General features: G+C 40.9%; 1 protein-coding gene across 2 annotated transcripts in view; it reads right to left on the reverse strand.

Moving 5' to 3' along the window:
• si:dkey-112m2.1 (transmembrane protein 132C) overlaps window positions 1-24,512 on the reverse strand; it is a 164,042-nt gene that overhangs the window by 30,321 nt on the left and 109,209 nt on the right. For both annotated transcript variants that reach the window (XM_054756660.1, XM_054756659.1), the window contains one exon: window positions 1,768-1,957. In XM_054756660.1, the coding sequence (XP_054612635.1) occupies window positions 1,768-1,957 (190 nt within the window). The remainder of the gene's footprint in view (window positions 1-1,767; window positions 1,958-24,512) is intronic.

The raw sequence follows: 24,512 nt of genomic DNA on the forward strand, positions 1-24,512 counted from the left end.
TAACGAAATAATTTGACATCAAGCACGTCTGATTTTTTTAAACTACCAGGAATGGGCACAGTAATTGATTAATCAGTCATTAAAGATAAATTGATTTACTAGTTGATTAATTGCATCATAAAGCAACTGCGGCAAAATGGAGTGCACTACTTGGCTGGAACCAGCAGGTGCGCTGTTGATTTAGGCTCAACCAGTTTCCCGTCTGAAGAAGAGCAACATGGCCTTAGCGACAGCATAGCTCACTCCCCCCCAACCCCACCCAAAATAACAATAAAATTACTAATTCTATTGATTATTTGATCAATTAAATGTAGTACAATGCTCATCCCTAACTCCAGTAATCCCTCGTCACTTGGCGTGTCGAATTTCACGGCTTCACTCTGTTATGTTTTTTCAAAAATATATTAATAATAATTAACATTAAATTGACATTATCAGTAAAACAAAATGCATATTTGAGCACATTTTGTATTTTTTGCCTAAATTAAGCATTTTGAAACATAAAAATGGTTAAATGATAGGCGCCAACATATCCCCGCGACCCTAGTGAGGACAAGCGCCATAGAAAATGTATGGATGGAAAATGGATAAATGAACTCAAATACAAATATAAGGCAATCTGAAGACATATTCAAAGACGGTGTGAGGATGTGCAGTATTCTACACTGGTCACTAGGTGTCAACATCCATCCATCCATCCATTTTCTTCCGCTTAACTGGGTCCGGGTCGCTGGGGAAGCAGTCTCAGTAGGGAAGTCCAGACTTCCCGGGATGCAGCCACCCCTTCCAGTTCCACCGGGCAGACACCAAGGTGTTCCCAGGTGAGCTGTGAGAAATAATCCCTCCAGCGTGTCCTAGGTCTGCCCCCGGGGCCTTCTCCCAGCTGGGCATGCCCGGAACACCTCACTAGGGAGGCGTCGGCGAGGCATGCAGATTAGATGCCCGAGCCACCTCAACTGGCTCCTCTCGATCCGGAGGAGCAGCGGCAGGGTAGCGGCTCTACTCTGAGCCCATCCCAGATGACCGAGCTCCTCCTCAGGTGTCAGCAGTGTTACTGTATTGGTCGGTGAGACACACAAGAACCAGACTTCATCGCCGGAACAACAGGCCTTTATTGCAGGTTTGAATGATCTGGCAACAGGCACAATAATCCGTAACACGGGCTACCGTTGCGGCTGTAATTCTTGCCAAGCTAAAACTCAACTCTGAACCCATGACATCACTTCCTGTCTGCCCTCTACTCATCTACCCTAGGGAACAAATTTACAGCAACACACACGAGAACGAGTCTTATTTATGTCTTAAATGGCTCATTTACTCTTATAATGTCTACTATATTGAGTAATAGGAGTTGAAAGGTGACTATAGGGATGTTATTTCATGTGTGAAGGGCTCTAATAATGTTAAAAAGCATTGTTAGAAGGTCTTAAACAGGTTTTCTATGCTACAATTACAAAAATGTATAAATTATTTATAAATAAGGAATCCTACGTCCTGTAAATTCACTGATCACGATCGGGTCTAGAACCAATTAACCGCGATAAAAGAGGGATTACTGTGTACATTTTTCTTCCTCTGTCCCTCAAAATCTTGTGCCCCGGCTGACCGCTCCCGCTTGCCTAACCCTCTTTCTTCCACTGACATCGAGTGATGTTTATGTTGCGCTTTATGCTGCTGATTTAGATATGATGCTACTTTAGATATGATGCAACTAAAAGGATGTTTGCACACAAACACGTTCACTACTTCCAAGGTTGAATCACTCACCATTGCTAGTGGCACGATGCCACCAAGGTCCTGCGGTGCCAGGCGGATGAGGGTCTGCACCTCACTGGTCAGGGTGCGGGTGAGCGGATACTCCACCTGCCAAGTCACCTCTCTGCCACCCTCAGGCGCCATCAGCCCGTTCACCTCCAGATCCACCTGCAACACTCGCTGGTAGCCCACCGACTCCCCTCTGGATGTGTGCAAGATGAAAAAAGCCAGGAGTCAGTAGTGAATTTAGATTAAAAAAAAGGAGGGCAATGAGTGGAAATGGGGGTGACAAGGGGAAAATAGGTATTAAATGTAAAGGCAAAAATGAAAAAGGATAATGAGGTAGAAATAAGGTGAGAATCAAAATGGGCAGAGGAAATAACAAGGAAATAGATGAGGTGAACAGAGGGGCAAAAATATGATAACGGATTAAGTGGAACGCAACAAGAAAAGATAAGAGAAAGAGGTTAGCTGAATAAATGAAACAAGGGAAATTGAGTGAAAAGCTAAGAGAAAGACATAAAGGAAAGGGAAGGACAAAAATAATTGGTTTAAATGTGAATATTGTAAAAAAGAAAAATGAATGAGACCTTGAGGGTAATGATTCTGATTGTCCTCTAAAGTCAACAACAGCATCAATTGTTACAACAAAAGGCTTGTTAATGACAAAGTGGCATAGGCAAAACAATGGCAACCCCCTTTAGTGACCATTTTAACTATAGCACAAATTCACATGTACTTTGTTTGGGTGACTTGGATGTCATTGACAGTAATTTAGTACAGTGGAACCTTGATTAGCATCATTAATCCTTTCCAGAAGGTCCAACTCTAACCTAAATGTACTCTAACTGAATCAAAGTTTCCCCTAAGAAATAATGTAAATCCAATGAGTCTGTTCCAGAAAACCAAAAATGTTGACACAAAATACATTTTTATAGTTTTACATGCAGAAAACAATTCATAATGCATATAATGGCCGAAATTAAGGGATAAATGAACATTAACTTTACTTTTACCGTCACTGAAGATGTAATTGTTGATAAAAATACGGCAATGTGGCAGCTAGATCAACACGGACACCACCTGCATGTTTTGCTATGAGTTACTTCTTGAAAAGTAACTTTAAATGTTCTGTTACTATAAACATATGTTTTGTGTTAACATTTTTGAGACTTGTGGCGTAACTGTGTCAGTTGGCAAAGAACGACAGAGTCAACCGCTGATGACGTGATAGACGGGCGACGGAGATGACTTCTGGTTTCTGTTTCCATGTATTAGCAAGTTAATAGGCTGCTAACAAGGACATTTTGTGATAAAAATACATCAAGAACACAGTTGACTTACGCAGTGTAATTATAATGTTGGACGCTAACCAGAAGATGTATGCACACCGAGGCAGAATTTTTGCGTACATTTTCAACTTTAACCGAAAAACACGCTAACTGGGGTGTACGCAAACTGAGGTACGGTATGTCCATTTTTGGGACGAAACAGTCCACAAAGTAACTTCTGCGCCACACTGTGGATGATATATTGTCTTTTGATGGAACAACTAAGGACATGCATATTTTCACTTCAGCCTCTACAGTATATATGAAACTGTCTCACCAAAATCCATTCTCTCACCCACACAGAATCACAATATTTGGGGAAAAGAATCAGTGTGGAACCTCCCCTTGCAGAGATTATCAAAGCCAAAAAAGAAATACAAGCAGAAAAACAATGAATACAAAGGAACGTGTCTGAATCGAGCAGCCCATCAGGTGTCATTTACAATCCCACGCTGATTTGCTAGAACTGTTGAAAAGCACAACTGTTTTAAAGCACAACGGTATAAAAGTAGGTCACAGGGATTGCATTGAAAACATTAAGATCAAAGTGTTTTAAAGGACATACTTTTTTTTAAACAAATGAAATATGGAGATACATCTTTGCCTTGATTAAAGAGTCGCTATATTTTACTTAATGCGCATGTCTGTCCCAAGATATTTGTTATCTAGTTGTCCCACAATGAAACAAGGCTGGAGAGAACCCAAGTGAAGCGGGCGGGGGGGATAGTTGTGGGGTGATCCAAGGTTTTCCTTGAACATGTTTTGTCCAAGCCTGCATTTTAATCCCCCACAACTCCATAGACTGTGTTTTTACACACTTCAGATGCAAGCCTCACTTCAAAGAGCCTGGTTTATGGCTCCGCTCTGGTGGAGGAGACCAAGAGAAAAGAGCTACAAAGGCTGACAAATACTATAATATATTTTAAGTAGGGGTGGGCATAATAATAAATGTATTGATTGGTAAAAATGTGGTTGATTGTGTGGAATAATTTCCTGATTAATAATGTACTGTGGGTTGATCGTGTTAGTGGGTGCGGGAGGAGGACAGCTGAGTTTTCTGATGTTGTTTTGGCGTGCTTCGGCCGACAGTAGTTTTTTTTTTGCAAAAAGAAAAAAAAGTTTATTGACCACCTCCTCGTCATCCTTACAAAGTCCGGGTAGACGTTACACTATGATGTTTATCCTTAACGATGGTCGCGACAGTCAAGCGATTGAGACAAGTGTGGCTAGTCTTGTGTTGTTTATAGCCCGAATTTAAGTTTTGAATTCATTTATGGGAGCGCACCAAGTGCAGTAACACGGAACACCGCAAACCGAACCGAGGACCACCTGTATTTACTTTTGACCTCCAGAAACCCTGAGATTGTTATTTTAAGGACACTTGAATGGCGTCGACGATTTAAGGTTTTATCTCTGTAATATTTAAAGGAGACTTCATGGCAAAAATAGTCACTAGGGATCAAAGAGATATGACTTTCTAATGGTAAAAGTTCAACAGATTATGTTTTATCATAGAAATCCTTTAAGAAAAGTTGAATATGCAATCCCTTTGAGGCAAAATTCTTCCTGTCTTGTTCTCCATGACACAACAAATGTGAGGGCCATTTCAATGGAGCACTGCATAAATTCTCTAGTGCAGAAATACAAGAGTTGCATGAAATCCACCTGAATAGCCCTCAGAGAAGAGCACACCTCTGCGCCAAGGTTGAACCGCTAACAAAAACAATTTGTGTTGTGCGCATGATAGCATGCATCCAACATAATATAACATAAGATGAGATAAGATGGCGGGGACATCAGTAGGGGGTGGGGGTGGGGGTGGGGGTGGGTGTGCTCTCCATTGTGTGTCCAAATGCAAAAACAAGTGGTGTGCCATTATTGTGTTTGTCCATTTGTTATTGCATGGGGATCAGCCTTTTACTAAATTTCCTTTATTGACTACGGAGAAAATTAAAGATCAATTAAGCAGTTCATTCATATTCTCTCAATGTGACTTCTTTATTAATACTGGAAAGCAGAGACTAAGGGACATCTTTTTCTACATTTCTTTTATTTTTTATTTTCTCAATCGTTATTTTTCTTCCCTCCTTTTAAAAAAGGAAACATGAAATGCTATGGTTAAGATGGAATCAAAAGCGGCTGTATTGCATTCCACTTTGCCTGAACTGCTGGAGGACGCGATGAGTCAACAACCAATTTCACACATTTACAAAATTCAAAAGAATCAATGACTCGCCTAATCAATTATTATGCCCATCCCTAATTTAACAGGCTTCTTTCCGATTCATTAAGAATCCTACAAGTCCATTTCTGGAAAGGCAGACAGGACCATTTGCTTTGTGGGGCAGGGGTCGGCAACCTCTACCATCAAAAAAGCCATTTTGCCTCCTCTTCCAGTAAAGAAAAATAGTCTGGAGCTGCAAAACATTACACAGCGTCTAAACCTTTTAAAGTTTTAATCTTTAACTCACTTGTAAGATTTTATGAACTGGAATGCCCGATCCCAAAGACGTATTTATGCGACCCCTGCCCCAAAAACGTATTTATACGTCTTCTAGTAGGCGATGACGCAAATGCACGCTAAAATATGTCACTGTTCGAGCAGTTTTAAGCCATAAAAACGGCCACAAGGTGGCAGAAGTGCATTTGATTAAAGCTCGGCATGGATCTTTTGCATGTACATATATATACCCTTGACAGCAAGGAGGAAGTGAAAGGGCGTGGAGAAGTGTAGCGTACAGAAGGTTACGCATTGTAGGGAAATTTTAATGCAATTGTAACGTGCGCGAGTGCACACTAGTGCACACACACAGTTCACTTCTAAATGTGAAAACTGTAATTAGACAAATGGTCAATGAGTGATGGCAAAGTCGCACCCGTGCCCATGCAAGGACATTTTAGTTGACTGTGGCCATGCCACCCCCTGGGGTGTGCTATTTTTTTTCAGATGACTGCATTGTTAAGTTAACACCACCTTGGCAGTGTCAATCAAAAGTGAGCATTATCATCTTCTAAATGTGTATAACTCTGTGCAGGTATGCCTAAGGCTTCCTCGAGATTACACACTTATGTGTGGACAGTGACCTTGCTTCATTGGAAGTCCAAATCACTTTTTTTTTTTTTTTTTTTTTTACCATTCTCTGGGGCAGAAACTTGAATTAATGGAGAGCTGCAGTAGGACAGCCTCTCTGAGCCGACAACATTCTGCGCTCAAAGGCAGTGACTGCAGTGATTATGTCGTTTACTCTCATGATGTGCAATTAAAGGCAAGTCAATTATCTGTAACAGACAGCCTGACAAAAGACGCTGCTCGCAACTTTCTATTTATCGCCCCGATCAATATTTTTTTTGCTGTTTATTCTATCAGTAGATCTTTTCATTTATACATTTTGTCCACCCTGTGTCCACCCCTTGTTTTTTTCTTGCCCACTCGCAGTGGCATGTGGCCCCAATAGATGGCGGTAGTTTCAGTCCCCTGCCTCGTTATCAACCTGTGCATCGAATGTGTGCAGCTCACAGGTTTTAGAGGTCAGCCTGCTTCTCCCATGTCTCATTGGAAACAAAACTGTGGCCTTTATCCTGCACAATTACCATAAAATTCAATACATTCACTGGCCTCAAGCTAGAGGACCAGGAAGGCAGCTGAAATGGACGACAGTTAAGAAGGGTTATGCAGTGTAAAAGCTATGCAGTGAGCCGTGACAATGTGTGTGAATCATAGGCGCTTTTACGATGTAGAAAATCATGTGTTTTGGCGGATAGTAAGGTGTTAGAGCACAAACAAACAGGGTAAAGGAATCCTTTCAAAAGGAAAAAAAGACACCCATTCAATTACTGCATGATACATTTCAAACTGTCATACCAAAATAAATAAAGAACCTGACTGTAAGACAGACAAAAGGAAGATAAAAGAGTGTCAGCGAAATACAACAGCCCTGTTGAACTAAACACAATGTCTTCTCTCGTTCTTAACATCTTGTGGCCTTTGAGAAAGGTACTGAAAAGAAAAGGCGGCTCCTCTTATTTTTTTTTCGGAGACCCAGGGGTGGTTTTGCTTTCATTCCGCAGTGATTTTGTGAGCACTGACAACAATGATACATCAAAAGGCCGACACATATTCCAAGAGAGTGAATCAACCTGCGAGGAGTGAGAGGTGTGTTTGTTTGGCCGAAATCTCAGAAGGTGGATACTTTTTGAACTTCGTATGTGGGACTTTATAGTGAAGACGCTTCAATGTCTCAGCTCTGCCTGAATGCTTTTGACAGTGTAGTTGGATGTCTGACATCAGTTTTTACGCTTGTTTTATGCGCTATGAATGGGTTCCCGTGGATCACGCACACTAGGAGTGGGCAAAATATCAGCATGTACAGTGGAATCTCCGTTAGTGTAGCGTGTTTTTCAGCTCATGTCAAAAGTGTACTTAAAGATGTTGCTGCGGTTCGCGTACAATTTGGCACGTCTTGTGCTGCGTGACTCCAACTGTGTTCCTAACGTATCGTTATCATAAAACGTTCGCTTGTTAGCATGCTCTAAATGGGGAACCAGAAACGGAAGGGATTGTCATGCACCTCTGTCGCCTGTCTATGACATCATCGCCAGTTGACACTGTAGTTCTTTGCTAACCAACACAGTTACACCACAAGTTTCTTTTCTTTCTGTTCGTACTGATCATGGCTGCAAAATAGAAAGCTGCAAGTGCCAGGATTTTGATAAAGAAGGTGAGTAACACTGCGGAAGTCAAGAAACAACTCGCAGCCAAGTGTGAAAGTGTCATTCATGTGGCTATTTCTTCTTTGCTGCTCGTCATCGCCGTCTTTGTCAACAATCACAGTAAAAGTGACATTACATGTAAATGTATTTATATGCATTTTGAATTGTTCTCAGCATGTAAAACTAAAATTATTTTCTATTAAAAGTGTTTTCTTATTACATTTTAGGGTGTAACGGATTAATTGGGTTTGCATTACAATGGGTCAGTTAATGGGTCACTTCATCTCTTCCAAACAGCCAAAAATGTCAACACAAAACACATTTATATAGTTTTACAATTACAATTATAGTTTTACATGCAGTGAACAATTCAAGATGCGTTTGCATGATGAATGAAAGGTATAAATGAACATTTAAATGTCACTTTTACCATGATTTAAGACGTAATTATTGACATAGACGCCAATGTGGCAGCGAGATCCACACAGTGTGTGTTTATCTTGAATTCAGTGGTGTTTCTCACCCTCTATCAAAATTCTGGCACTTACAACTTTCTTTGGCTCCATTGTGGGTTATTTTGCAGCCGTGATCAATGAAAAAAGCAGAGACTGTGTTAGTTAGCAAAGAACGACAGAGTCATCCACGAATGACATCATAGACGGGTGATTGAGCTAACTTCCGGTTCTCGTTTCGGTTTATTAGCAAGCTCATAGGCTGCTAACACAGATGTTTTGTGATAAAACAATACATTACGAACACAGTTGGAATGAATTCATATTAGAAGCGCACCACATGTATGCTCACCCGAAAATGTACACAAACCGAGGTCAAACTTTGCCGTAAATTTTCCCACAAACACAGCAACCGGAACGTAGGATAACTGGGGTTCCACTGTATTTCTTATGGAAAAAATGTATTCAGTTAGCGTAGGTTTCGGTTTGAGTCTGACGTTACGGAACGGATTAATGACGCTAACCGAGGTTCCACTGTATTGGCACAGTATGGATGTACCAGGGTCAAATAGCAATATCGCCTTGGGTCGCTACTGATTCATCGATCATTACAAAAAATCCGGTCATTTGTGTGTAACTGATTATTGATTGATCGCATGTTGAAACAAATGAGGCACAACAGAGCGCACCACTTGGCTGCAGGCTGTAGAGGCACGGTTGATTCAATCTCACCTAGTTTGTGGCTTAAAGAAGAAGACATCAGTTATGGGAAGTATACCCAAACACAATTCCTGCTTAATAGAGTAGAAAACTGGCATCGAAACAGGAGCTCAGAATATTTACTTAATTACAAAGACATCATGATGTTTTGCTCATGGAGTTCTTCCATCGTATAATGTGATTTACATGATATTATCGTATTAGGAGTTACTCGTACACACCGCACAAGTGTCCATAAGCATGCCAGAAGCAGGTCAGACAGAAACAAAGAGAATCAGAGCATCTGTCTGAAAATGTGTTCCAAGAAGGCGAATATGCTTAATTATATAACCTGCATGAAGACATCATGCACAAATTACATAAGCTACCAACAGCTGCTTCATCTAGAAATTTGACAGCAGCCTTTGCATCTTATGTTCTCACTGAACAAATCTTCAAGTGTTTTGTACTTTTACAAAATGTGCTTTCCTCCCAGAACACAACAATTTTACTCAGACTTATTGCCATCTTTGTCTACACCTCACAAGGTCTTTTTCATAGCCCAAGCCATAACGTTGCAAGCCTCATTGTCCTGTTAGTTGAAATGGTTTGTTGGAGATGTTTGAAATGTAACATTCTTAATTATCATTTTCTTTTCAGCCTGCTTTCAACGGCCTTTGAAATCATTTCAATCACCCATTGAAATCTTCATGATAGCAATTTGCAGAGGTACAAAACTGTTGCTAAAAAGACAAAAATAATGGTAGTCTGCTCATTTGCCTCAGCTGTCATCGAAATAGACGTGACTATGGACTGTCAAACTACTGCGAGCCACCTGCTAACATACAATAGGAAATGTTTTTTTTTTAACCTTCCCTTCATTTTCAGCATTTGCTTGCTTATTGCGGTTAATTTGTTCCACACCCGACTGCGACAAGTGCATTTCTGAAAAGTGGGATTCTTCATTTGGAAATTGAATATTTTTGTAGTTAGACCATAGCAAAATGACCTTCTAAATACGGGTTTTAATATTTTTAGAGCCCTCTAGACATGAAATACTACACCTATAATGACATTTACACTTGTATTTCCCAATATAGTAGACAGGATAGACAGGAAATAACGTCGGGCTTTCAGAGTTTAGTTTCATCTTGCCGTGGGTTACGGCTGCAACTGGTGACGAGCGAATCCAGGACACGATTCATTTCAGTGAGTGGCCCATAAGTCGAGTCAGTCGAAGGAATCGAGTTTACCTTCACCACACATTAGCGACGGCGCATGCAAACTGGGAATCCACAGAGAAGAGCGAAAAGACAGAACGAAAGTACGTAAAGTACTAACTGTTTTTTATCTGTGGGCTAACAACTCATTAGTAGTAAATTTTAAAAATTATAATAATTTCAGGGTAATTAATACCCATTGATCTAAGCTACAGTACCTTAAACATTTTGAATAGTTTATGCTTCAAACTGGAAAACAATGGACGTTTGCGGTCTTCACGGTGATTTAAGCTGATTGACTCGCAGCTTTATCTTAGTAAAGACCATGAATGAAATCACTGTTTTGTTTTGTTTTTTTGGTTTGTTTGCTTTCTGGGTGCCTCTCTGTGATTATATGGGTAATTTAAATTTGCAATTGCAGCTGTTTTAATTATTTGTAGTTCACTTTGTCCAGCTGTGACAGCCTCTGGGTTCAAATCTCTGTTGGAACATTTCTGTTTTCTCCAGATACTCAAGCTTCCTCCAACATCCCAAAAACAACCGTGCTACCATAATTTCCGGTCTGTAAGCCGCTACTTTTTTCTCACCCTTTGAACCCTGCGGCGTAAAGAATGATGCGGCTAATTTATGGTCACGTTCTAATCTTGTGAGATCTCATACACTTCATAACAGTCATTTTGCGCTTCGTGCGCACACAGCATGGCAAACACACAAACTAATGCATATGATGCAGCTTTCAAGTTAAAGGAAATCGATCAGGCTGTCATTTGCAGCCACTCGACATCAGCGTGAATCATGCATTTAACTCAAGGCTTGGAGGACTAGCAGCGAGAAATCATTTACCAAAACGGGCCGCATGCGAAGAGCAACTTTTGTTCAAGTTTGCCAGTGGATCCTGACAGCATGGAGCGGTGTAAAAAAATCCACAATCACCAAGTGGTTTTGAAAAGCCGGACTACTTGCCTCCATATGAAAGCGACACAGAGCGACAACGAAAGAGAAAGAGAGACTGACAAAGTGTGTGTGTGTGTGTGACTAAGGAATTATGAAAATGACTACTTTAGTGGTTTTAGTGCACCTTTCTGGTAGGCTACTGTTTAGCCAGCCGTGTTACAAGCAATGTTCGGCACTGTTTGGGAAAACACATTTATTTCATTAAATATTTTTTAAAAATGTGGAACGCAAGATTGACAGGCAATATTGGTGCGGCAGTGACTCTGCATCGGCCCGTTGTGGTGAAGAGGGAGCCGAGCCGAAAAGCAAAGCTCTCAATTTACTGGTCGTTCTACATTCCTCGCCTTACCTATGGTCATGAGTTTTGAGTAGTGACCGGATGGACATGATTGCGGGTACAAGCAGCCAAAATGAGTTTTCGGCATAGGGTAGCTGGGCTCTACCTTAGAGATAAGGTCAGAAGCACTGTCGTACAACTGCTGCTCCACAAGCTCTCCCGGACGCCTCCCTGGGGAGGTGTTCAGGGCACGTCCGACTGGTAGCAGGCCCAGGACATGTTGGAGAGACTATGTCTCTCAACTGGCCTGAGGACGTGTCTGGATCTGACGGGAGGAGCTGGACAAAGTAGCCGGGGAGAGGGAAATGTGGGCTTCCCTGACTTAGGCTGCTGCCCTCGCGACCCAACCTCGGATAAGCCAAAGAAGATGAATGGATGGATGGTTAAAAAATCTTTCAGTGTAACATCTTTCTGTGGACTAAATATCCCATGTTACAATGTGGACACCTACGGCCTAAATATGTACAAATTGGTTTTTCTCTTTAAATTTAGCATCTTATATTCAGGTGTGCTCAATAGTCCGGAAATTACGGAAATCGGTTTCTCTAAATCGTCCATAGGTGTGAATACAGTATGAGTGTGGGTGCTTGTTTGTCTGTATGCACCCTGCGATTGACTGACAACCAGTCCATGGTGTACCCAGCCTCTTGCCTGACGTCAGCTGGCACAGGCTCTATAAATATATTATACAATCCCTAATTTTATAATGGTTATAATGTGGATCCAGCAATGCCAGCCATAGTTGGCATCCTGTTCCCTTGGATGCAGAACAAATTTTGGAAGGAAGAAACCTTCTTTAGCTACAGTATTAAGGTCCTAGATCACAGCCATTCACTCATTGATTTTGCGATACACATTTAAGCCTTAGCTCTTGTTACACCACTGCACTCCTGAAAGGCCCAACATGCCAAGACTGGGCTCAGGTGCTGCTCTATTGAGGACAGGTCAAATGCAGAAGATTCATTCATTGCCTACTTGTTAAGTGGCAGATATGGAGGTCGCTGCACATTAATTGTGGAGTTCAACAGTCACTGACCTGACTGTGCGTATGTAATGAGTTCATGATGGAGAAGGGGTCATTATAATGTAATAATTAAGAAATTGCAAACTGGTGGAGCGGAAGCATTGTGTGTGTGTGTGTGTGTGTGTGTGTGTGTGTATGTGTGTGTGCTTCCCATGAGAATCTAGGCTGTGATCTAATGAGTTTCGGCATATCAGGTCTAATATCGGTCTACCCCCACTGGTGATTTTGATGAAACTCTATTAGAACAAGGAGAAGGAACCAGAACACTTCTTCTGTATGGCCTAAAATTGTTCTGCATTGGCTTTTTAATGAAGGCTTTTAGACTACCTTGTGGGCTTTTGGGGAAAATAAGCAAAAGCGTGGCGCATAAGCGCAACCCTGCCCTTAAAGCCATGTCCAAAATTCCTTTGTATCCATCCTGAAAGATTTACAAACGAAAACAGCCAAGAACCGAACAACAGTTGCTCCTAATAAAAGGAAAATGGCTCACACAGCCTTGACCTTGTTTTTATCACGGGGAAATTGATTTCCATCATTCGAGGACCTGTTCCCTCTCCGTGGAATGGTTGTGTTTACAATGTTGACGTGTGACAGACAGATAATGAACGAATTCATTATATTGAAACCTTGTCAAGAGACAGATGACATGTAGAAAAACCAAATTATGACCGTTGGAGATTTCCCAACAGATCTATCAAAGCCATGTACATCACTTCTGTCCCTGTCAGTTTAGATTAATGTGCATAAGTTTGCACTGAACAACTGGTATGATGCTGCATACATTTTGCTCACAATAGGATCACTACATACTAGCTAGGGAAAATGGATGTATTGGGGGGCAAATCTATCCATGATACACAGTCAGGAGAGCTGCAAGACCTGGCATCTCTCCTGCTACTCCGGTTTCCTCCCACACAGTATAACTTTGAGTATGAACGCTTGTTTGTCTACATGCGCTTGACTGGCGACCAGCCCAGGGTGTACTTGTCCGAAGTCAGCTGGGATAGGCTCTGGCATACCCCCGCGACCCTAATGAGGATAAGCGGCATAGACAATGGATGGATGGCATTTGCCTGGCTTTAACAAATCAAGTTAAATTGAGTTTAGATGTTGTAAGGACAGAATAAAATTTATTTCAAGTTACATAATGCATTTAAATTACATTAGCATTGACAAATCAACTTAGAGTTGCATTGTTAACACAAGTATCCTGAACATGATAAAATCACTTTCATATTGGTGTTAAATCAAGTTGATTCTTTTAAACACTTGAACATAATTGAAATATTTTGGTTCAACAAGTAACAATTCATTGAGAAGAAGAATTACATTTTGTCAGTCATTCACATTCTTATCATGTGGAACCGATGTACACATTCAAATCAAGTAAATCCATATACTAATCCATATACTAATCAAGTAAATCCATATACTAATCCATATACTAATCACGTAAATCCAATACTCACTACTAATGAATGATAATCTAAAATACTCCATAAACAGACGCAATCAGAGTCACAGTGTAGCCATCATTAGCCTGGTCATCAGGCTAGCGCTAGAGAAGGCGTTTCGCCAAGATGCTTTTACATAATCCATACTGCTTGCCTGTTATAATTCCAGTAACAATTTCTGATCATATATTTATTTATACTTGTGTTCCGGATTGACTGTCGAAGCTAGTGCTTCCATAGCCAAAGGTTTTACAACGCAGAACTACAGTCCGTTCAAGGACCGCCAAAAGAAGCGTGAAATCTCAATGCTTAACGAACATTATCAGTGCAGCATGAAGACATAAAAAAAACATTGTAGCACAGTGATACATGTACAGTATGCTGTACATTTTACATACATATTTAGATATACATTTATATATATATATTTACTGTATATATACATCATTACCGACTTATGCTGAATGAGATGTGTTTTCTGCGGAAAAAGTGCCTATTTTTCAGGAAAAAAGAAATGTATACATATTCTAAACAAAAATCCACACATTTCTGTGGAGTCGCAAATGTGCAGGGATCCAATGTACAATTACATACAAAACTGTTCAAAAATCAGTCCATTGAAAAGCCCAAAAAAAGCATGCCAAAAAAAAACCCAAACATGTTTTCCAAAAGAAAGAATGCATATGATGCATCTACCACTCTTCACCGATCATCACCCCGCCTTCCTTAACCCATAGAATTGTTGTTTTCTTTCTCCTTGATGCCATATTTTCACAATAGAGCTCTCAAACGGTGTGTGAAATGAGTGAATTAGGGCCTCCTGCATGGAACAGATGTGTCTTCATGTGTCAACCAATCAAAGGGCAATGTGGCCACTCAGCACTATGGGCTACAGAATTGTACAAACAGATAGTCGCTTAAACAGCACAACCACATTGGAAATGTTTTTGACCAAAGTCAGATCCTAACCTCACCTTAAAACATTCCTATCATAAAGCAAAAGGGTAAACGAATGTCAGCACATCGTATTTATACATGTATTTGTCTCTAGCCCAGCATCCTGACATGTTACACTGCTGCTGCAATGAGAAACCTGCTCAAGCAATGAGGAACCAGCAGTGGTTTACCTCACCCATATGGTTTTGTCTCAGCATGTTTGGAGCCGTGGCTAAACAGGTCATAGAAATAGTACCTCATAACACCCGCTTTTTCCAATGAAAAAGCAATGATACTGTTGCTGTTAGAGCCTATACATTCTATACATTGGCGTTTCAAGCAAAAAACATAGCAAAGGGCAGTTTTCATATTTTTATTATGTATTATTTAATGGCATAAATATTGTCTTGTTTCAGCAGTATGTATTCGACATTAGAGCTGCAGCAATTAATCAATTAATCATTGATTCAATTAATCCAATTAATCAACAATTTTGGTATTAATTTTTGTTTATTTAAAAATGTAAATATCCTCTGATTTCAGCCTTTAAAATAGGATTTTTTTTTGCAATTTCCTTAGTCATCCATGAAAGCAGACCTATTATCTTTGTGTTTTAAGAAAAACAAGATATTCACACGCATCCACTTTGATTTTGGAAAACAGTGATCAACATATTTGCCTCTTTTCTGATATGCTGCGGTCCAGACCACTAACGGTTTGTGTTTGGTTCATATTGATTTGGTCCGTCGAGGGTCTAACCCATTACTCGATTAATCGAAACAAGCAGCTTCACGTTAGTTGCAGTCCTAGTCGACTGCATAGCAGCATGCTTCTTCGACTTGGACTTCTTCTGCTTCCCTTGCACTTCTTTCCCCGATTGAGAAGTATTCTGCTTCCAGCTGATATGGAAGCCTCTCTAACAGGTTTTCTGTTCTTCACACAGTCCAGCATTTCATGTGATCTGGCAAAGCTAATTCACTCGGCACTAGTGCACTTGGCGTTTGACTTATTTATTTCATTTTTTATGTTTTGTATTTTTTTTTATTAAGTACACTCTCAATGCATTATTCAAGTTTATAAAAAATCGTAGCTATATGAAAAAAGATGTAATGCCACTGGATGTGGCTCTGATAACACTAACAATAAAAGGTGTCCCTGTCGTTACCAAGGGAAGCACAGCCTGTTTGCTTTTGATGCCACCAGGATACATTTTAAAACATTTCCTCTGAGAAAGTGCTAAAGAATGTAAGGCAGACAGGGGACTGCGCAGGATGAAAAATATGCACCAACCAAAATTATATTCCTTTGGTACAATGTGTGCTACGGTTCATATTGTCACACTCATAATGCCGCTGTCAGTCAAGGAGGGGTGGGGGGGACAAAAAACTAACGCGCAGTCCAAAGCCAGCAAAGCCTTTCAAACGCTGGCCTCTATGCTTAAGAAAGTGATTACAATAGAAAAACACAATCGATCACTGTATAAACACTGCTTATACCCCCTTATTGATTCCTGTGAGCCGTCAAGAGTGTTAGCAAAATTCTCGAGAGCTGCTCATCCTCTTATCCTGGACAATAAGATTAAGCAGTGTAACTGGCTAATCTCCCCTTTTGGAGCGTTAACTCTCCACCACAAATGTCACTTTTTTCTCCCCTTTGTAGCTCACACACAAACATATAGATGACAAAGGATTAGATTAGCATGTTCTCGGCGGTTTTGCCTCGCAGTCGTCGCCTGCTGCTATTAATCCCACTGCGTGCACACTTTCAAGCCGAGTCTGCTGCAGCCCCACTTTGCTTCTATTGTCTTCATTGCATTTACCATAATATCCATAACAGTACATCTAAGGAGCTCATGCAACTCTCTATTTGCTTTTGATAGAACATCAACAGTAGTGCCGTGAATAATAGGCTGCCAAAGGGTATGTGAATGGACAAACGGGCTATTTCACCCTGACGAGGATAATGTTCCGGTATTGCTTCATGGAGAGACATCCTGAATGTGCCTGCTTCGAATAGATGAAAAAGAAATGCAGGTATCGGCTCAAGGGACTCATTAGGTTGCATACCACATAACTGAAATATCATCAGTTCAATACCTGGGCTGGAAACTTTGCCCTGTATCAAATGGAGCTGTCTCCTCCTTTCAGTCGACCTTTGCTGTGTATCTTCTATTGGATGAAGGCAAGATGCCAAAAGAAATAGTAAACAGTGTGTTGTCATGACGATTTATTAGGATTTTCTATAGGAGTTTCTGCGAGTATTGACTTATTGGTGAAGTTTATGGCACTTACTTATGACTCAAAGCAACCTACCCAAAGTACTTATCATTTCATTCATGCTGTTGCAAAATATTCCAGCTTGAACATTACAGCTCAGATAGAGGTCAACTCACGTACAAAAGGAGAACACAATGACAGACTACTGTGTCACGTCCAGTGTGTCTGCCATTCGATGAAGTCATTATAGCTTTATCCATCAGTTGTAGCCACATTATTTTTTTGTCAATGCTATCTAAAAAAAACAAAATGAAATAAAATGCAATGAATTGTCTGATGTGATTTGACTGAACATTTTTCAATTTACCGGTCGATCTATGTTCCTGTCCTCACCAATGGTCATGAGCTAATGAGTTTCCTCCGTGGAGAAAATACGGTGAGGAGCTCGGTCATCCGGGAGGAGCTCAGAGTTGAGCCGCTGCCCCTCCACATTGAGAGGAGCCAGTTACGGGGGCTCGGGCATCTAATCTGGATGCCTCCCTTGCACCCCTCTCTGGTGAGGTGTACCGGGTATGTCCAACCGGGACGAGGCCCCGGGAAAGACCTAGGACACACTGGATGGATTATGTCTCACAGCTGGCCTGGGAACGCCTCGGTGTCCTCCTGGTGGCCGAGGACCAGGAAGCCTGGACTTCCCTAGTGAGAGTGCTGCACCTGCGACCCGGACCCGTGTGAGCGGAAGAAAATGGATAGCTTTTTCAAGTTGAACAAAAATGTAATAAATAACTGAAGAAAGAATAATAGACATATTTCTGACTAAATGTTGGCACACCATGAGGAGAAGAAATCTTTACTCAAAAGTCAAACTCCAGACAAAGTCTTCAGTCAATAGTACCAGGATGGAACTAAAGATACAAATCAATTTCCACCAAACCTGTAATGAATGAAGACACTAATACTGATACTTTGTTTATGCACTTGATTTTGTGGAATGATACAATACAGGGCAAATGAACTAGTTTGTTACATGCAATATTGTACGGAAACCAAGACAGTGTACAAAAACTAAGACAAACATTTTTGACCAAAACCAGGGCATACAAAAAACGGCTGAAACAAAATGTCTAATACTGGCCTAAGACTTTTGCACAGGATTGTATGTACTGTATAGACAAGTATTGCTTTACATCAGTTGAATGACAATTTTGCAATCAAAACAATGCAGTTCTTAATCCAAAACTTATTTGTTCCTGCGGATGGCGACAGGATATTTAGACAGCGCACAGTTATTGCTGTTTTCCTCGTGAGGATGGTCTAGAGAGCCCTGTAGATCATGTTCCCCTCATATACACTGAAGCACAATTAGATATTAGAGCAGGCAACATGCCTGTGCACGCCCCGACATAACCCCAAATGAACCTGCTCTCGGTTCTGTATATTAAACCTGTGGATCAGGACAGGGTTAATAAGAATGCTGAACACATCATGACCCCATGCCGACCTGAACTCTTACTTCTCCTTTGCCTCATTAATCTGTCAAGCAAACAGCAGCCTACCATCTTCACTGGAAAGAGAGAAGCACACTGGCCCTTAGTCATTACCGACATTTTTTTTTTTTACAAATTTGGGGTTATGCGACAATGGTGTCTTGGTTATTGGCATCTTGACCTGCGACCGCCCCCCTCCCGCCGTATCGTAGACAACAGCCTAGCATGCTGAAAGACATCAGTCGTTGAAAGGACAGCACACACCTGTGTAATGAAAACATGTCGGTACAGCGAGAAAACCTTTTTAAGGGGTGTCCTGAGCAAATCTGTGTTCTGTGAAAACCGGTGTTTTAAACACCACAACTGCATTTTTGCAGCCAAACTTTAATGACAATACAATGAAAATTACACCTATGTCGGTAATTCATGGTGTTAGACACGGTACGAGAAATTTGCAACATTTACGCTTCCTTAACTGTTCCTCTCGTCATCCTGATGACTCACCATAAATAAAATAATAGTATAAATAATAAATAGCTTGAGTGAAGACAGAAACTTTCACAAAAAATGAAGTTGTTTCACAAAAAAATCCAAAAAGCTAAATTCACAGTACATTCACTCTAATTTCCAAATGATGACATTTTTTTTCCCATTTTAGTTAACAAGTTGCGTCACAAACAAATGCTGCCATTTTAATCAAGAGCTCACGCTGCACTGTCGTTGGCATGACAGCCGACACTTCCCCCTTCCTCCCCCATTCTTCAGAGATCCTCTCCGGCCAGGGCGAGTTGACTCCACTGCCCTGATTCCACCCTGACAACCAACAACTGGCGATCATTCGTCAGCTCAGAGGAGGAGCGATCGCATTCATTTCTTTTCTTTTCTTATGATTTGTCTTTATTACGTGCATGAATGTACTGTAGTGAGCGACAACGTCCTGTTTTTGACGTGATGGATTGTTTTCGGTCTTTCTATTGATTTCTACCAAGAAAGTCCCCCATCAACTTTCCTTCCCGGAGAGTTTATTTAAATCAGAACAAGACAATGGTAATAATAATAATGATAATAATAATAAAAACACACGCTGATGTATTTAAAATGTAAGCACATGTCCCTGACACAGTGTGAAAACGTTGTCCCAGAGAATCACAATTTCATCCATCCATTTTTTTTCCGCTTATTTGGATCCGGGTTGCAGGGGCAGCACTCTCAGCAGGGAAGCCCAGACTTCCCGGTCTCCAACCACCTCTTCCAGCTCCTGGGCGTTCCCAGGCCAGCTGAGAGACATAATCCCTCCACCGTGTCCTAGGTCTGCCCCGGAGCCCTGGACATGCCAGGAGGTTTGCCTGGACCTCAAATAGACAACCTGTCTCTTTTCAAACTTTCTAGAGAAAAAAAATACTGGGTCAATACTGGTATCTCTGTAACTCAAATATGTCCATGTCAACATAACATAAGCTTTGTTGCCCTGGGTAACTATTTGCCAACTCCAGTATCTAAGAGTAAAATTCAACACCACACACAAATATAAGAATCGTAGGTTGACATCTGAGCGCTGAAAATTCCATGACAAGTTGTCAAAGTATAAAGTGCACCTCAAAGAAACCTCTGAAACATGAACTGTAGCCCTGTGATTCAGGGCTTGATTTATCAGTAAGATGAAGTGGATCAGAGGATCTGAGTCTAAGGTTCCAGGGGCAATAGACCTGCCTTATCAAACAACACCAGACTCCCTGGCCAATCGCCACTTTGTCTCTGGGCAAGTCCCCACCAGCGCTGGCTTTGGCTGCTGATAAAGCGTAAGCGAGGAGCCACAGAGCAGCTTCGATAGGCTTTGATATGACTTTAAAAATGGCAAGTTCCAGAATAAATACCCAGAGACACGAGACAATCACTGCTGCATACTTAAAAAGAGAGTTTGCTTTTATAAACACAACCCCTTCCCATTTGATTGATGGTTTCTGCTTGAGTCAATATTGGACATCAAAAGATCATTTTATAAATGTGACTGCCCGGCACAGTGAGAATAACAAGGAGATGTAAAGGATAAATTGTGAAATTGACTTCCTGGCTTTACACTTTAGCGTCTTTGCCGTATTACCTGGATTAACCAGCCCAAGTCCCAGAGGGCTCAATCAGGGATGTTTTCCTTCACACAGGCACCAGTTTGCTGATAACACGCGGGTCAAGAATATGATAGAAACCACAGTAAATATCTTATTTCTGTCCTCTGTTGTTTAGGGAGAGTTCCATGGAAAATAATGATCAACGCACAGTGTATCTGAGCAGGAGGATGTGATATCAAACATTAGATGAATTTGATTTCATTAGTGGCAGGGTGACAGTTTGGATAGCGATTAAAGATGCCGTCATTGGCATGGCCAAATCTGATACTTTTCTTTTTTTATTACAAAATAAGATCGGACTGCTTTTGCATTTGTAGAGTCGTGACTGCACGATGAAGCCCAGCAATGTCACACAGGCCCCTCGTTCAAATTAAATTAATCGTGATCAATACTGCTGGTCTGTCACATAGTTGCAAGCATGGACGGAAAGGGGGGATCTTTTCAAACTGAAAATAGGCAGTCAGAGAAGAGCAATTCAGAATGCATTAGTGGCCCTACCACAAAAACATGGGGAAATAATATCTTATGGATGATTGGCTTTAAGGGAATCTCTTCAAATATTTCTTAGCACAAATTGTATGCTACCCGTAGCTGTGCTAAGAAAACAGCAGTTCACATATGCAAATTACACTACCTGAAAGGGTAATTGCTGTGTCTCCTCTATCTAGTGTCTGAAATATTGTATCAAAAGAAAAAAAAAGAAAGACATCACTTTCAAGGACATGCAAAAAATACTGTGTGTGCACAATCACAAATCATCTGCATGCACGTACTGCATGTCCCATTGGACAAAATGTTGTCGGTATATATCACGACTCATAGTTAAAGCATGCGCAGTTGGGAATTTAATGGATGAGTTTCACTTTCCGTATGCATATCCATGTTCTGTCATCATGATACACATGGAGGTGAATGAAATGTTTCATCATGTTACCCTGCTACTTCCACACCACTGCTAAGAATGGAGCCGATCGCTTATTATTTGTTTTACTAAATAATCTATGCATTACATTTATATTCTGTAAATGTAACAGGCATTGATTTAACATCATCTAAGTATAAACACACAGTGTCTCATATACAGTAAGTGAGTACACCCCGTCACATCTCTGCAACCATTTCATCATATCTTCTGAAGTTTCATTCAAGTTTCAGGTTTCATTTCTATATTATTTTCTCTTCAGAATATATAATGAAATGGTTGATGAAACTTTTGTGAGACACTGTGTGTTTATACTTAGATAATGCTAACAAATCAATGTCTTTTACATTTACAGTATATAAATGTACAGTAATGCATAGTTTAGTTAGTAAGAAAGTAATATAGAAATGAAACTTGGATGTGACTTACAGTAGTCAGTGTACAACTTGAATAGCTGTCTAAATTTACTGTTTTCTGAATATCGTGAACACTGCCATTACTGTCTGAACAGCTGGCAACACACATCACAGTGAACATTTCCAAATTCTGTCAATATTCAGTGTGAGCATCACTGTAGTCGAGCACTGCCTTAATCGTCTTGGGTATGAGATTCACCTTGCACTCCACGTTCCACTTGAGGATGTCCCACTGGTTCTCAACTGGGTGCAGGTCTGTAGACAATCTTGGCCGCTCCATCGCCTTCCTCAGGAAGGCACCTTATCCTCTTGGAGGTGTGTTTGGGCTCCTTATCACGTTGGAAAACTTAGGAGCGGACCATGCTCTGTTTGACAATGTCACAGTGCATGTCGGAATTCATGTTTCCCTCAACAAACCCCCACTCACGCAGCCCCAGACCGTGATGCTACAGCCACAATGCTTGACTGTCGGTTATATACTCCTATCTGAAGTTGCGCACTCACTTACGTATGTACTCGCTTAAGTTACATGCTAACAAAACCTAAGGCAGATAGCAGTGCGTCAAAGGAAAGTGAAAGTGAAAAGTGAATTGACATTAGACATTGTAAAAAAAGTGGAGAAATTAACGTTGCATGCCCAGTTCAAGCCACGACCATCATCACGGATAAAGATGGTATTCTTCGACATGTGAAAGGATCTGCTCCTGTGAAATGGGCAGTGATAATTAGGCGGCGTAGTGGTCTCATTATTGAGACTTCTCTCCCGCCCTTGCAACGCCCTTTCCGGTATGCAAGCCAACCACAGGGGGTAAAAGTAAGGAGTTCTGTCGTTTTCATTACCGTTTCATGTAATTATTGCATTTAATCTTTATTTAATGTATTAGCATATATGTCCTTCATGTGGTCTGTGTGCAGTGTGCGTGATTGAGGTGTTCATTTAGGTATTATTTAGATATAAGTTCCAACATACAATACATATCAAATTACATCACAGTTGTTCGTAACCTGAGAACCACCTGTACTTGCCAGCAGCCAGCAGAGGGTGCAATTCCCACCCCAATGCTGTATATGCTTTCAGGCTACACACACAAAACGGCATCTGTCTTGTCGGTTTTGTATGTTAATTACATAAATCACAGAAGTGCCACAGTGCAGAAAGCCATTACTGAGGGATCTACTCTTTAAATCGCCCACTTGATCAATAAAAAATATAGGTGCACATGTGCTATGGTGCATTTGTAGACATGAACAGCAGGAAGGTAATTAACATTCATGCGTTCATGCAGAGGCATGGCGAGTTTCCTTGATTTGTGTACGATTGCACCGGAGGGGCCTTTGATTTAACTGGAGCTGTAAAAGCGGTCCCTCTGGTCCTGCTCAGCGTTGCCATTGATTGCACGCGGCCATTTGCCATTTGTGAGTTAAGTTCGCCGCAATCAGAAAGAACAGCGCGAGGCCCTCTGACCTCGCTAGCCAACCGGAGAGGACTGAGTATCGAACTCCTTTCTTGTTCAATCTTCACTCATCATTGTTCTGTCAATGACTCCAGTTCCTAATTACTCTCGGGCATGAAATAAAGCTGCCTTGCAGACACATATTCACTAACCGAAACAATGCATGTTTGCATGGGCTTGCATCTCATTGCCTGTCAGCAGCGAATAAACATCATTTTTTATTTGCATCTTTGACTGCATCTCTGCAGTCATATATTCTCAAGTTACACAAGAGTAGCACATTTGTAGAATATAATCACATTTTCCATCGTAGGGCGACAGCATTTCACATGATAATACTTTAATATGTGACTGAAAACATCTCAGAAGGCTGGATTTTGATAAGTGAAGCCACAAAATAACTTGCATTCGGTATGAAGGGAGGAAAAAGTCAATTGAAACGGGTCGGTGTAGTGATGAGAATGTTTCCCCCGCACATACACAAAAGGCCTTGGGCCATTATTACCATATCATGAGAAAAATCTATCAAATAGGGTGAACATCCACATGATGATTCACTTCGACATTCATAATGAGAATATACTCCCAGCTGTGTTGCATAAACACCCCAAAATAGTTTATATGGGACCGAATGCATGTATCACATCCTCCATGCTCAAGTTCTGGTTCCACCTATTGATTTTTGATTGTTGAGAATTTATAGAAAATGGATGGATGGATGTGCAACTTGATCATTGCACAGTCTGTATCAACAGAGGTTTAATAGATTTTAGTGCCTGGCGGCAGATGGTGCCTTTATTTCAAGTCCAAGTAGTTTGTTGCCTAAAGGGGCAGCCACATGCAATAAAACAAGGTACCCAGGAATATACAATGGGACCTTGGTTAGCACCATTCATGCGTTCCAGAAGGTCCCGCTCTAACTGAAAAGGGATGCTAATCAAATCAATTGTTCCCATAAGAAATAATGTCAATCCAATTGATGTGTTACAGAAAGCAAAAAATGTTAACACAAAACATGT

The sequence above is a fragment of the Dunckerocampus dactyliophorus genome, chromosome 17 (genome assembly GCF_027744805.1).
Source record: "Dunckerocampus dactyliophorus isolate RoL2022-P2 chromosome 17, RoL_Ddac_1.1, whole genome shotgun sequence".
NCBI classification, from domain to species: Eukaryota; Metazoa; Chordata; class Actinopteri; order Syngnathiformes; family Syngnathidae; genus Dunckerocampus; species Dunckerocampus dactyliophorus.